Source organism: Gouania willdenowi, chromosome 8, assembly GCF_900634775.1.
Source record: "Gouania willdenowi chromosome 8, fGouWil2.1, whole genome shotgun sequence".
Taxonomy (NCBI): Eukaryota; Metazoa; Chordata; class Actinopteri; order Blenniiformes; family Gobiesocidae; genus Gouania; species Gouania willdenowi.
This window is the reverse complement of record NC_041051.1, coordinates 5,029,756-5,045,364: the sequence shown is the minus strand read 5'-3', so window position 1 is coordinate 5,045,364 and position 15,609 is coordinate 5,029,756. Positions and strand designations below refer to the sequence as shown.

At 39.5% G+C, this 15,609-nt stretch overlaps 1 protein-coding gene across 3 annotated transcripts in view; it reads left to right on the top strand.

Annotated features, from left to right (window-relative positions):
- The window catches only part of LOC114467841 (nuclear body protein SP140-like), a 44,519-nt gene extending 35,183 nt beyond the window's left edge, over positions 1-9,336 (top strand). Inside the window, exons 9-16 of one of the 3 annotated variants that reach the window (XM_028454312.1) lie at positions 4,724-4,863; positions 5,026-5,091; positions 5,591-5,721; positions 7,431-7,548; positions 7,624-7,698; positions 7,773-7,916; positions 8,745-8,857; positions 9,116-9,323. In XM_028454312.1, the coding sequence (XP_028310113.1) occupies positions 4,724-4,863; positions 5,026-5,091; positions 5,591-5,721; positions 7,431-7,548; positions 7,624-7,698; positions 7,773-7,916; positions 8,745-8,831 (761 nt within the window). In that variant the 3' untranslated portion in view covers positions 8,832-8,857; positions 9,116-9,323. Of the gene's footprint in view, positions 1-2,191; positions 3,165-4,723; positions 4,864-5,025; positions 5,092-5,590; positions 5,722-7,430; positions 7,549-7,623; positions 7,699-7,772; positions 7,917-8,744 lie in introns of those variants that run through there. The other 2 variants (XM_028454313.1, XM_028454311.1) reach the window with 2 other exon arrangements.
- The last annotated feature ends 6,273 nt before the right edge of the window (positions 9,337-15,609 follow it).

The following is a 15,609-nucleotide window of genomic DNA, read 5'->3' as shown; positions in this document are numbered from 1 at the left end:
GGTTCTCAACCTTTTCAACCCCTAAAATAAAGGTTCCAGAGACTGGGGACCCCCACTGTTACTGAAAGCGGTTGAACACAGACATGAACATTGAAGAACAGTCATGTGGAGACAGGGCCATCTATAAGAGGGAATAAAGGGGAGAGATTTTTGGGGCCCATCCATAAAGTCAGCAAAATTATGAATCTGTGATAACCACATTTATTTATTCATCTGAATAATATCCACTGTTATCTAGGAAGTTTATTATTATTATTTGTGCCATAGTATATAGTCATCTTAAAGATGTAAATCCTTGATTTAATCCAAAATAAAATGGGTTAAAAGTCATCAAAAATCAGAATCAGAATTCCTTTATTGATCCCTGGGGGAAATTGCTTTTGTTACAGCCACAGAAAAAAAAAAAAATCACAAATAAAAGAATAAAAATGTTGGAAAAGGTGGTGAAATGGGATTTTGAAAACTACAGAAATTGGTTAAAAGTTCCAAATTAGAGTGGCCAAAAACATTATTGGCTTAAACGTAGCAGAAAAAGGGGTGGGGGTGCGTTTTTGGGTAATGTAATTTAAAAAGTAGAAACAATTATTTAAAACTGGCAAATAATGGGCATGACAAATGGTGAAAAGAGGTTAAAAAGTAACAATAATGGGTCAGCATATCGACATATCCGGTATGTTATGTCCCAATGCGGTGACCATAGCTCCATCACATCCCGCTGGTCAGCATCACGTCCCGTCACTGTCTGCGTCATCAGAGCGCCACTACTCCTGGCACAGATAGTGCTGGGTGTAAACGATGCACTGGAAAACCTGGAGTGGATCGCAGTGCTCTCCTCCCCCTCAACAAACTGGAATGTAAATCTCACATAACACTTGAACAGCTGAATGTGCAGTCCCTGTCAAATAAATCTGGATTAATAAATGACCACATCTTGGATAAGGGGATGGACATTCTCTGTCTTACAGAGACATGGCAGCAACCTGGAACATACTCATCCCTCAATGAGGCCTGCCCACCCGGATACCACTACCTCAGTAAGGCTCGTACAACTGGTCGGGGTGGGGGCCTTGCTGTGTTACATCGCAGCAACATTGATATATCCCCCGTGTCTGTGCCCAGTAAGGGCTCCTTTGAAAGTCTGGTTTTTAGCTTTAAAAAACCTTTTTCAGCAACAATAGCCCTCATCTGTCGCCCTCCCACACCACAACAAACTTTCATCTCTGACATTCATGATTTCCTTATCTCACTCTGCACAGCATACTCAAATATTCTGGTTATTGGTGATTTCAACATATACATGGACTCCATAACTGTCAACTGGCCTCAAATTTCAAACAGATCCTGGACTGTCTCAACCTCCAGCAGCTTATGATGGCCCCACACACAATAGGGGCCACACATTGGACCTTGTCATTACAGACTCCCTCCCAATCACAATCCTTCAAGTACATGACGTCGGTGTCTCCGATCACCTGGTAGTTACATTCAAAGTTCCAATGTCAGTCCATCTCACCAAACCAAAACGCCATATACTGTTCAGAAATATCAAAAACTTGGATTCCACCTCCCTCACTCATCAGCTGATGACTTAATGGACTATTATAACACCAGCCTCACCTCCATTCTTAACTCTCTTGCTCCAATGAAAACCTGGACTGTCACATTTACCCGCTCTGCTCCCTGGTTTACAGACGAGCTGAGAGGGATGAAGAGGTCTGGCCATGTCCTGGAGCGTGCCAGCAAAACATCTGGCCTGACAGTGCATAAGTTGGCCTACCAGGACACCCATCGCACAAACCTACCACAATTCTCCCTCACAACAATGCGTAAATCTAACCCATCCACTTGCCGCCTCGATCCCCTCCCATCTCCTCTGCTTAAAACTCCTCAACAAATCCATCAGTCCCCTCATAACCAAAATAATAAACCTGTCCTTAGAAACTGGCCATGTTCCAACCTCCCTCAAAACTGCTCTCATTAAACCTCTCCTCAAAAAACCCACCTTGGACCCTAAACCACTGTCAAATTACAGACCAATCTCAAATCTCCCATTCATTTCCAAACTCCTCGAAAAAGTTGTTTCCACCCAGCTCCATAATCATCTCAAATCTAACACTGTATGAGAATTCCAATTTGGTTTTCGTCCCTCCCACAGCACAGAAACAGCTCTCATCAGAGTCTCCAGTGATCTGATGATGGCTTCTGATTCCGGTTCCTCATCCTTCCTCATTCTTCTCGACCTCTGCTGCGTTTGACACTGTAGACCACCATATCCTCCTGCACCGACTCCTGCACTACAAAGGTATCTCTGGCACCGCCCTTCAATGGTTTCACTCCTACCTCACTGACAGAGCGCGCGTAGCAATGGGGGATGCAAAATCTAGACACCACACTGTCACCTGTGGGGTCCCCCAGGGCTCCGTACTTGGTTCAACCCTCTTCACCATCTCCATGCTCCCCCTGGGTCGTGTCGTCAGCAGGTATGGAATTCATTTCCATTGCTATGCTGACGACACACAACTATATCTTAAAATCACTCCCCACTGCTCCCCCTCTGCCATGGCTGCCCCGCCTCTGCTCCTGCCTGGAGGAGATTCCCCTCTCTCCCTTTGTCACAAACCTGGGGGTTAAATTTGACCCCCACCTTTCCTTTGACAATCATGTCACCTCCATTTGCAAAACTTCATTTTTTCACCTCTGTAGTATTTCCAAACTGCGCCCCTCCCTTTTCCTTCCTGCTGCAGAGAAGCTCGTCCATGCCTTTATCTTCTCCAGGTTGGACTATTGTAATGCACTCCTCATCGGGATCCCTGGCAGGAGCCTCCAAAAACTCCAGTTTGTGCTGAACAGTGCTGCTAGGGTCCTGATGAGGGTGCGGAAACACGAGCACATCACCCCCATCCTCCGTACACTGCACTGGCTCCCCATTCAGTCCCGCATAGAATATAAGATCCTCCTGCACACCCATCACTGTCTGCACGGTGCAGCCCCCACTTACCTCAATGAACTGCTCATATCACACACCTCAACCAGGACCCGATCAGGCCAACAGCACCGTCTGGTCACGCCCAGGACACGGCTCAAAACAATGGGCGACAGGGCCTTTGAAGCCGCTTCCCCCCGCCTGTGGAACGCCCTCCCAGACTGCTCGGGGCCCAGCAAACGTAGGACATTTTTAAGAAAAAACTTAAATATCACCTTTTTACAGAAACTTATTTTAACAGTTAATGTATGTTGTGTTGTATTGTTTTAATCCTGTAGCACTTTGAGGTTTGGCATCAAATGTATAGTGCATTACAAATAAAATTTATTATTATTATTATTATTATTAGGTGGGAAAAGTGCCGAAAGTTGCTTTAAAGTGGGAGAAATGGGAGTAATGTAGAAAAAATGCATTAACGGGTAAAATTATGACAAGAAAAAGTGATGAGAACACGTTAGAATATGACAAGTTTGGTGTGGTTGCAGGAAAAGAATAAAAATAAGCAAAAATGGGCTCAAATTATTAATAAAAAAACATTCCTGGTTTCTTGAAGGCATCTGGCGACCCCCCTCCTAGTGTCCCGCAACCCTAAATGTGGTACTGACCCCAAGGTTGAGAACCCCTGTTTTAAAGGACAAACTACTGATGAGCTCCATTTAGGAAAAGTAACCATAAATGGCTTTTGTTATGGCTTTATATTTAAATGATCTATATCATGCCATTTTAAACCTTTCAAAGTAAACTACGGCCACATATGGTTATTATTTAACAATTTGCCATATGAAATACCAATTTATTAAAGGGGACATATTATGAAAAATTCCCTTTTGCAGTTTTTTTTAACACGTATGAGGTAACTTCACCGTGTCCACCGGCACACAAAACGTGAAATAAATCAATCCAGTCCTTTGTTTGTGGTCTGTGTAAGTCTTGCAACACAGAGAAAAGTGCCCTGTTTTAAATTTTCTGAGTTTATGACATCACAAGCTAAACTCCGCTGGTGACAGGAAAGAGAGAGGGCTGATGACTCCTCTGGCTGTACGTTTATGGCACTTTTCATTGACAAAGCCGCTTTTACAGTTTAAATTATCAACTTACGGAATTACTAGAGGATGAGTTCACCCAGAATGTAGGCTTATTCAAGAAGTTACCGCTTTCATTTAGCCCGAAAAGTTGAGGTACTCCAGGGACACCCCCCAAAATGGAGCACTCGCAAACAGCTGTTTTACACAGGGTATTGAACATCTTTTGTTGCTGGATTCATGTTGTTCTGACCAAACCCCAGCACAGTTATGTCATTTAGACCACAGGGAACTGTTTTAAAAAGTGAAAATTTGGTATAATACAGTATGTCCCTTTTAAGAAATATGACTTATTTTCTTTTAACCCGGAAGTTGAGAGGCACGGTTCCTCTGGAGCGCCGCCTCTCCCCGTGTGAGTTCCGCCCATTTCATGACGTAGCCCTAGAGCCCCGGCGAAGCAGCTCCTCAGAGAGCAAGATTCGTGAGGATTGGTCAGAAATGCAGGAAGGAGCCCACCTTGGGGTGTTTTTGATAAGGAATTATTGTAACAAGGTTAAAAGCTTAAAACAAAGGTAGGTTTAGCATGATATAGGACCTTTAAATTACCATAAAATCAGCAGATATATTCCCAAATTGAACCCAAAACTAAGCAGAAGTGTTTACAAATAAAGAAAACATGATTTTTTCCCCCCATTTTTTTATTGACTTGTCACGCCAGGGAATATCGGGAAGAGCATACGCACAGACACAGGCTGGATGTGTCCGGAGGAGTTTACAAAAGAGGCCTTGAGTGAGAATTACACCTCCTGGAGGAAAGACATTACGTATGAAGGGCAACCACTCAGTGTCCTGTTAAAGGTAACAGAGGTTCAGTTGTAATAAATCACTCATTTAAAACATCAAACTGGATGTTACAATTATTTAAAATAGCCCTAATTTAAACAGAGATCTTTATTTGTTTTAATGACCTATGATTTCAGACCCAAAAGACTATAAAGATGTTTTTATTTTTTTTATCAGGATGTTCTGCAGATCCATAGTGTGTTGTGCAAATGCAATATTTGCAAGCCCCAACCCAAAGACCTGGTAAATTTCAACTGATTAGCTCGAAAAAGTACAATAATATTTCACATTGAAAGTAGTTGTTTTGTTTTTAAAAAAAATGTAAAATACTCATACCTAAATCTTTTAAACAGTATTATTCTTATATTTCTCACATGAGTCCACTTGACTGTCACAGTGCTGCAAATGTGGTGTATTGTTGAGTTTAAGCTAAGTTAATGCTAATGCTAGGTTAGTTTTAATGTTAATGCTAGGCTAATGTTAACAATAGGTTTATGTTAATGCTGCTTGCTAATGCTCATGTTAGTGTGAATGTTAGGTAATGCTGATGCGAGTTAATGCTAGTTAATGTTAATGTCTATGCTAATGTTTATGCTAGCTAATGTTAATGTTGTGTCTATGTTAATGTCTATGCTAGCTAATGTTGATTAATTAATGCTAATGCTAGTTAATGCTAATGTTAATGCAGTGTAATGCGGGCCAGCACCTGCATCCTGCGGTTAAAATCTCAATGTCTTTGCAGGACAATGAAAATAATGACGATCAATGTTGCATCTGTCAAAGTGATGGTCAAATGTTAGTGGAGTGTGATCACTGCCCTCGATCCTTCCACCAGAACTGCCACCTGCCGTTTGTCGATGATGGCACAGTAAGGTGAGTTCACTAACACGGGCGACGAAATGTATTACAGTTTTTCTCGATTGCTTTGACCTGATTAAAGAAACTGGATCCATTTGGTTTTTATCATGACACTCAGCAGAGCACAAGACACATCTTGCCCATCATGTGTTAACTGTTTCTCATTGGATTGACACATGTCCCCACCCTTTTGTAGAAGAGTTATCACGGATGTCATTCAAGCAGTCCAAACATCATTCCTTTAGCTATGGTAACCAAACAAACCATTTGTTCCAACCATTAGAAACTAACTACATCAATATGACATCACTGAATCACCCGACGGACACTCCTTCTCATAAATGTTCAATTATCAGTCATTCTTCAGGCCTTAAAAGGTGAAGCGTCTGTGTTGTTCTTTGCCAACATGGATGGAAGAGGTCTAAGATGAGAGTGCAAGGTAGAGGTATAGTTGAAAGTAAGGATGCACCGAAAATTGAAAATTGTAGGTTGGGAATCCTAAAAATAGGGCCGATCTATTCAGTTAAAATCTATTCTCGGCATCAGTGACGTCATGTGGAAGATACACACCGCGTAGAGTCCACGTTTTTTAAACTACCTCAGCCCACTAACCCGACGGCTACTTGCAATACATGCGCTGCAGGGTTCTTGCCAGCCCTGTTGAGCGTAGGGGTCCCCAATGTTGTAATTTTGCTCCCCTATGGAGTGATGTCACCCCCTACATTCAGTTTTCAGCAACGTTGGGGATTTTCTGTTGATTTCTACTTTTAATCGTTACCATTGTAGTAATTGTTTTTGATTTAGACACAAAAAGGACTTACTGGGGTGCACGGGTTGTTTTAACTCTCTTTTTAATCTGAATAATTGAGAAACACAAACATCAGCCGCACCATCTATTTAATACAGGCAATTTGGTCGGATGTTCCCGTCTTTACCTGAGGACCCCTGTAGCCACTTAGCTGCCCTCAATGCTGCATGTCTGCATCCTCTGCTTGGTAACAGTAATCACTGTCCAATATAAACAGTGCTTCAACCAGGACCTAACGTGTAGCGGCACATGAAGCTGCTCGTCATGTTTATAATTCACCACGGATCATTCTACATACGCGCGCATGGATGTGAATACCGTCTGGTTGAAACATGTTCAGGCTTAAAGATACGTCGGCTTCATTCGGGTCGGACAGGTTAGGGCCGTGTCCTCTCGGGCCGGGTTTTGTTATTTCGGCCTGATTAAAGCGCTTCCAAAATTACTGCAGGTCCCACATAATACCTCATTTAAATTTGAAAAGCACATCTTGGAATCAGTCTTAAGGATAAAATGTTATTTCTTGTCTATACAGTGTGTATGACTCTTTATTAGGACTTAATGTATACCAAGCATTAGTAACTCTATTACTACATTCATCATGACCCTTCACCAATTCAACAAACAACTTTAGGCTTTAAAATAAGGCTGGAACAAACAACACTTTCCGTGCCGGTGGTGCATGCTACACGTTTCCCCTATGCTGTGAAAAATTCCTGGTGAGAACCCTGGTCATATACCAAAATCCTTTTAAATTAAAAAAAAACGTTGCTTCTCGTGTCAAATATTGTTATGCGATTGATTGAGATTAATCAAGATTAATTTATTACAAAGTCTCTCATTAATTAGATCCATTTTGTTAATCTTGTCCCACCACTAGTATTAATGATTGTTCTGTTCCGTTTGTGTTTTGTTGCAGGGACAAGCAGAAGTGGATGTGCACCTTCTGTGTTTTTAAAGCAAATCAAGAATGGCAGGATTCAGACGTGAAGGAAACAGAAGCCGTCTTGTTCAATCAGATCTCCGGATATTTAATGGTTAGTGTTTCATTCTCTGTGGTCCTGCCACAGTGATCCCACCCAACTTACCTAACCATAAATTTACCCCAACAGGAGTGCCAGTACCTCATTCTGCATCTGTTCAGTGCTGACAAGGAGCAAATATTTGCTACAGACCCCACCCTCTTAGTAAGTTCTTTTATTCATTGTGATGATGATCCTAGATAGGTCCAAACCTGTCTGTTTCTGCTTGGCACCCGCAGATTAATAGTTACTCAAATTTCATCAAAACTCCAATGTGGCTGGAAAAAGTAAAAGAAAAACTCCAGAGGAATCAATACAAAACTGTTGGTCAGTTTGTGTCTGACGTCCGGCTCATTTTCACCAACTCTGCATCCTACAATCAGGTGAGATACTGGAAAAAGACGCTGCTATGCACGGTCAAACAGTCAGACCCTCCAGGAATTTGCGATGTTGCGATCGCAACTATTAATGCAAATTCAGCAAATCCCCGCGAATTCTGCACAGCCCTGCAATTCTCAATTTTAACCAATCTGACTAAAGATTCCGGTTGATTTGGCAGCACAACGTGGCTAAAGTCCGTCCGCCGTGTGTGTGTGTGTGTGTGTGTGTGTGTGTGTGTGTGTGTGTGTGTGTGTGTGTGTGTGTGTGTGTGTGTGTGTGTGTGTGTGTGTGTGTGTGTGTGTGTGTGTGTGTGTGTGTGTGTGTGTGTGTGTGTGTGTGTGTGTGTGTGTGTGTGTGTGTGCGTGCGTGCGTGCGTGCGTGCGTGCGTGCGTGCGTGCGTGCGTGCGTGCGTGCGTGCGTGCGTGCGTGCGTGCGTGCGTGCGTGCGTGCGTGCGTGCGTGCGTGCGTGCGTGCGTGCGTGCGTGCGTGCGTGCGTGCGTGCGTGCGTGCCCATACCTTGTTAAATTAATGTAAATCTGAACCCTTTTCTGTATTGTTATGAAATAATTAAAAGGCATTCAGGTTTTTTGGCAAATTGACCATTTTAGGCAAAGTTATAGAAAATAATAAAGCCTCAAAATGCCACAACTTTTAATGCAGTGTTTTGAAAAAGCTGCCGCAAAATCAGATATTTTAGCCTGCAACAATCACAGAAATTGGCCGCAAAATCCTGGAGAGACATTATGTATTAATAATAGTTTTCCAATGTGTATCTTTTTATATCTGTTTTTTTTAAAAACTGTGTTTAATATCGTGCTTTCTTTCATCAGAGTAATCCTGAATTTCTTTCCATGGGTGAACGACTAAAACAGCTTTTTGAAGAGGAATTACAGAAGGTGTTCAAAATCACTGAATAACCTGTTAATGTACTGTTGCAGTAAAGGTAAAGAGATACACAAGTATTTGGAACAAGAGATCACAACTTCAAAACAATGAAGTCCGACTAAAATGTATAACACACAAGTTTTTGTGTGGTTTTAGATTAACTAACAGGAAGATATTCTCCATATTCACAATATCTACATAGATTGCTCTCGCTGATTTATGATGGTCAAAAAGATTTTAACATGAATTTTACAAAGGCTTTCAGTGACCTAATTTACGAAATGTCCAAACACTAAGGCCTGCAAAATGATTACAGAATGACTGAGGGCTTCCAGAGAGAGACTCTACCTACTGCAGCTCCCTCTAAATGTACAATCAAAAAAGTAAGGGTGTCCCAATCCAATATTGAAAGCGAATATTGGTCCGATATAAAAAACAAAAAAACAAGTATTTGTATTTTATGGTAGCTTAGTGGTTTGCACGTCCGCCTCACAGCAAAAAGGCCCTGGGGTGGACACTTGGGTCCTTTCTGTGTGGGGTTTGCATGTTCTCCCTGTGCTGCGTGGGTTTTCTCCAGGTACTCCAGCTTTCTCCCACAATCCAAAAACATGACTGTTAGGTTGATTGGAGTCTTTAAATTATCCATAGGAGTGAGTGTGAGTGGCTGTCTATCTGTGTGTTGCCCTGCAAAGGACTGGCGCCCTGTCCAGGGTGTACCCCTGCCTAGCGCCCAGTGTGAGCTGGAGATAGGCACCAGCAGACCCACAAGACCCTGAAATAGGACAAAGCAGGTCTGAAGATGGATGGGTGAATTTATCAAGGTTATTTTTCAAGGTTTTTTTTAATTAAACTGTAGAATAATTGTACGTTTAAGGTTAAAATCAATGTAACCCATTGGTTAATAATGAATGTGTCAGTTTTTCCTCATACCCTGAGTATTGTTCTATGAGTAATATCACTTGATCAAGTCTTTTTCTTATAATCCATGATACTAAATAAGTAATAAAGGTATGTATAATTTGTGATGACATTGGATCGGTATCAGCCAATACTCACGCCAGCAATATCGGTATCGTATCGGAAGTGAATAAGTTATATTGGGACACCCTTTAAAAAGGCTGACATATTTCCCATAATTTGATTGGAATCATCTGCCATTTCATTTACAGTAAAGTTTACACTTCTCAATTTTTTGTGAGAGCAAAGACATAGCCTGTTTATGTGCCTTAACATTGGAGTTTGTTTTTTAAATGTACTTATTTTATATCACACCAATTTTCTATAGGAGATCTCATGTAAATGTTTGAAATTATAATTGCTTTATCTAAAAATGTAATATATAAAGGATTAATGCACTGCAGTTATTTTGGTTCAATGCCTTATTATTATTATTTTTTTTTTTTTATTTATTCAGTTTATTTCCGACATGGTTACATTCACTTTTTTTTTTTTTCACATTTTTTTTTTTTTTTCTTTTTTGTACATGCCGAAAAAGGAGACGAGAGAAGCAGTTTGCTTATCCGGGTCCCGTCCCCTGTTTTACCATCGCAAATTTACATGGGTTTACATGTCTCTCTGGTCAAACATTCTTGAGTTCTTCTGAACCGTCCTTTTTTGTGTATTCTCATCTGTAGTCAGTGTTGTCCTCCTCTCTATCTTTGTTCGAGTTGGCCTTGTTCCCTGCCAGACGTTGTTAGCATTCCTCCAGTTCAAGAACAGTTCCTCTTTCGATGGTGTTTGGAAGGTTTTTCCCTTTTCATCCATAATGTCACCACTCGGGAATGTCTCTTTTGGACATACAAGTTTGCAGCTTGTTTTGTCTCTACATCAAGGGTAATCCAGCTGTTGTCAGCTCTATTGGCAGTGTTGTATTCTCCACTGTCAGATCCAACTTGTATAAACACATTATCATATCCTAGTTCACAAGCAAGGTAGTATTTTAATGTAATATATCTTAGTTCATAAGCGTGTTTCTAACTGCTGTTGTTAGTTCTATTAGCAGTGTTGTATTTTCCACTGTTAGATTTAACTTGTATAAACACATTATTATATCTTAGTTCATAAGCAAGGTAGTAATTTCATTGTACAAGAAAACGTGTTTCTAACTGCACATATGACAATAAACACTTTGAATTTAAATTTAATGTAATCCTTAATCACCCCACCACCTAGCAATTGAAATGAATAAATGACAGACCTTTTTCACTCTTGGTTTCCACATTTAATTCAGTCTCCGTAAAATAATCACAGTCTGAGTTTTGTTTCCAGTGTTTATATAGATCTGGGTCCATATCCATGATTACCATCAGTAGTGTTGTTGTTTAGGTGGATCCTTCGTATTTTCCCAAGTTTTCCATCGTTTTGATGAGAACTGGTTTTCCGTCCTCTTCTTCCAGGATATAAATCCTGCAGTTTTTTGACCACGTCTTCACAATCTTTCCTCCTTTTTTTATTTGGCGTGCCTTCCATGCAATGCTTGCATTTTGTTTCGTCAGGTTTTCATTGATGTGCACCTTCGTTCCCTTGAGTTTATTTCCTTGCCCCAGTAGTTGTCCTTTGAATTTCATATTCGTGAAGGTTATTTTTACAGCTCTGTTATCATTTTTCTTTGGCAGGAGTTAAGTATTAAGTATTCAACATTTATGGAAAGTGATGGCTGCTATATAAGACATAGAAAGAGTACATAAAGCACACCAGTACCAAAAATGTATCGTTTTGATCTCACTGTGGTTTATGAATATCTGTGTTTAGTTTTATTTTTGTCTACAGAGACATACTAAGTGTAAGGTTGTCAACAGTGCCGTTCCAGTGGCCAAAGACCATTTGGTACCTAGCCTCAAATAATAAATATATAAATAATAATAATAATAAAGTTTTAAAAATTATATGTTTTATTATTGTCAGGTGTTTTATTTTTTAAATATTTCTATTGTAGCCTTTGCGTTTACGACTTTTGTGCTAGCCGCGGCACATTCAGGATGGACAGGAGGCAAAAGCAATACATGCACCCACCACACAAATAGTAATTTTATACAGATTATTATTATTATACAAATTGTAACATACAGTTTTTGTGCATTTTTAAAGTTTTTTGGAAGGCAATTTTGTGCCTTTATTATTGTGAATGGTAGAAAAATAAATTTGTGGTATTACAGGACTATTACAGTCTCCCTGTTCTACAAGAAAGGGGTCACGCAAGCCTGCTCACATGAACCAGGGTTTTTCGTGGAAAATTATTCAATCTCACCTAATTGGTCTAATTAAAAAGAATGACATACAACTTCACTCAGTTCTCATTGTTTATGTTAATAAACTTGAGTTGGTTCATTCTTGAACATCACATCCCTCCATAACAGCCTCAATTCTTAACATTTAACAATACATAACAAAATTAAATTATATATATATAATAATAATATATTTATATATATATATATATATATATCATAGAAATATGTGATAATTGTTAATTGTACATTTGTTGTTCATTTGATTCCTATTAAAAACACAAAATGACTGCAGATTGTTACTTTTTTACACTTTTTATCAAAAAGAAGATTCTTTTTTTCCTTGTGTTAATTTGATTCTTATTTAAAACACATTGATAAGAATGACTTATATAGATAATATATGCTACAAAGTTTAATTTTTTTAAAAACATTTTTGGTTGATGGTGTTGCATGGAATTGTTTTTTTTTTTTTTTTTTTCCAAGGAAAAGATGTACCTTGGCTCTTTAAAGGTTGAAAAACACTAACATAAACAACCCACAATAGAGAAAATAGGATACAGGTGGTGTACATGAAACCAAAACAGTCAGGAACCACGTCTAAACCTTTGGTAACACTTGAAGTTTTATACATAAAGGCTGACATTATGCTGTCATTATTATGACATGACACCTGTCATTAGCATGAATAAGGTGTCAACAACTCCAACCTTAAGTGTTGTTCGTTAACCTAACCGACCCCTCCACCTAACACTCCCAAAAAAATGCCAACATAGCTCCAAAGGTGTCACATTTTAGCGAACGACACTTAATGACAGCCTTCATGACACCTTGCCCTGCTGAAAAATCCAGTAAACATTAACAGGAAACATTAACTCACTCATTTCAAATCCAAACGCTCAGTGCCATTGACGAGATAACTCGTCATTTGCCTTTTTTCACCGGGATTACTAGAAAACACCCTGGCGGAGGTCCCTCATCAATATCTAAGCTGTGGGGTGATGTAGTGACCAACTGTGCACTGAAGATGGCAGCAGTACACCTTTAGATAAAAGGTTAGCCACTAATACTACCCAGCAAAGGAGGAAGAAGCAGGAACGAGTGAGATAATGGCGCTAGAGAGTGATATTGTGACGTATCCAGCAGCTCACAGCACCATATACTTACACAGAACATGTGTGGACCTGAGTGGATTATTAATAATGTTGAGGTGGTGAGATAACACCATCAACTAACTGGGCCAAACGGGTCATCGATGCTTGTTGGGAGGAGGGAGGGGGAGGGGGGGTACAAAATACCCCCAGCCTGTGAGCCAGATAGCAAAATAATAGGTGACACGTAGGAGTGGCAGCACCTTTGGCTGAGAGATCATCCATGCTCAGCAGAGCTAAGAGGGAGAGGAGGAAAGGCGTTTACGACACAGAAAATGGCGCTACATACGAGAATTGACGTTCCCAGCAGCGCACACTCCACCAGAGCACGTGTGGAACTCATGGATAGTGTGGTGATGGTGAGATAAAACAATAATAAAAAATAAAAAAACGGGGAACGCTGTGACACTCTGCATGTCTGGGAGGAACAGGAAGTTGCGTGTGTGCAGACTGACGGGAGAGAAACTTGGCAGAAAGCCAAAATACAGTAAGAAATCCATTCAACTCTGACCCAGATAGATAAATAATAATAATTTTGCCATCAAAAACCCAGTCTCAGTGTTTTTTTTTATACATATATAAGGAAACAATGATCAGATGTTAGAGTTGTCACTAAAGCAAAAAAAAAAAAAAATAGCTTTAAAGTCACTGACAGGGTATTTTTTTTTAGAAAAAGGCTTTTTTTCTCAGCTTTTTGCTCTGAAACTGAAGATTTGTGTAAAACTTGATCTATTCAATGGCTGATTACAAAAGAACGAAACGAGCCAGAAACAAATGTTTTGTTTTTTTTTTGATGAAAGTAGAGATTTCACCCTTTCAGAATCTGGTGTCAGATTTCAGATTGTCATAGTAGAAAATATTCTGTGGGTCTTTAAAATCAGTCAAAATGCTCAAAAACGGCTGGCACTGAGGGGGGTAGAAAATTTGAAAATGGCTGGCACTGAATGAGTTAATAGAAACCATTAGAATAAACCATTAGAATAAACCATTAAGAAGCACTAGAAGAAACCATTAGGAAACATTAGAAGTAACCATTAGGAACTAATAGAAGAAACCAGTAGGAAACATTAATAAAAACCATTAGAAGAAACTAGTAGGAAACAGAAGAAACCAGTATGAACCATTAGAAAAAACCATTAGGAAACATTAGAAGAAACCATTAGGAAACATTAGAAGAAACCAGTATGAACCATTAGAAGAAACCATTGGAATCGTGCTGGGGGATTTTGCCTAAAAAAAAGTGCAGCTTCATTGCTGTGATTGTCCTCAATAGTTAAAATCGATAGAACAATCCTAAAATCAAAAGTAATTGAAGCTCTGTCATTCAACAATTTCAAGCTTTAAACCAGGTTTAAGCATAAGTGCAACAGCAACTTCACAGTAGCTTAAATTTTCTGATTAAGAAATCAGACAACTACATATTTTATAACATATAACATCACAATTAAAAATAAATAAATAAACTCTTCCCTTAGCATCTTAGCATAGTGCGAATAAAAAATTGAACATTCCTGTGGCTCACATATAGCCTACTCAAACGGTAAACACATGTAAACAAAGAGGGGGCTGCTCACATCGCGGACGGAATGCAAAGAAAGTCCGAAAAAACCTTGGTGGGGAAAAAAAAATACAATTTAAATTTCTCTCTTTTTTTTTTTTTACTCGAATTTGCAAAAAAAAATCGTTTTTATCAACAAATTCGGTTAATCGATTAAATAAATTTTTTCAGCCTTCAAATGGTTCATTTGAAGAAACCAGTACGAACCATTCGATTCCTGTAGGAATCTTTAGTAGAGACCAGTTAAAGTCATTTATATTTGTGTAGGAGATAATAGAATCCTATTAGAAAAACAAACTTAACCTTTAGGAAAACATAGTCATTAGAAACCATTAGGAAACCATCAGGAACCATTAGAAACCAAAAGAATATGCCTCATGGTTGCCTAATGGTTTCTCTGACTTTTTTCCAGCATGCTAATGCTAATGTCAGCCTCATGTATAAAACTTTAAGTAGTTTTACCAAACCCTTTATGAACAGATATCAGACTGAACTGTACAGTGATTTATCTAGATAACTAATAATGTTTGAGGGAATTTACTGTTTGAACAAAATTATGTGGGGTAGGATTGAGGTTAAGGGTGACCAGGGTGATTTACCTGGGACAGTCCTGGTTTTCAGAGTTACGTCCCGGTCGATTTGTCATGGTTTTTCACAAGCTCAGTCCCGTTTCTTAAGAAATTGACGTTTGTCAAGCAGCAGCGCATTTTGCTTAAAAATGTGATTTCTGTTGACTGTGAGCTGTCAATCACAGCAGTTGCCATAGTAGCACGTGCAATGTAAACCAATTAAAAAGCTCCTTAGTCTTCCACACGTTTGCAACTTGATGCTGATTGGTCGACAATATTACTTGTTCACTTGCTCTCATGCTTCT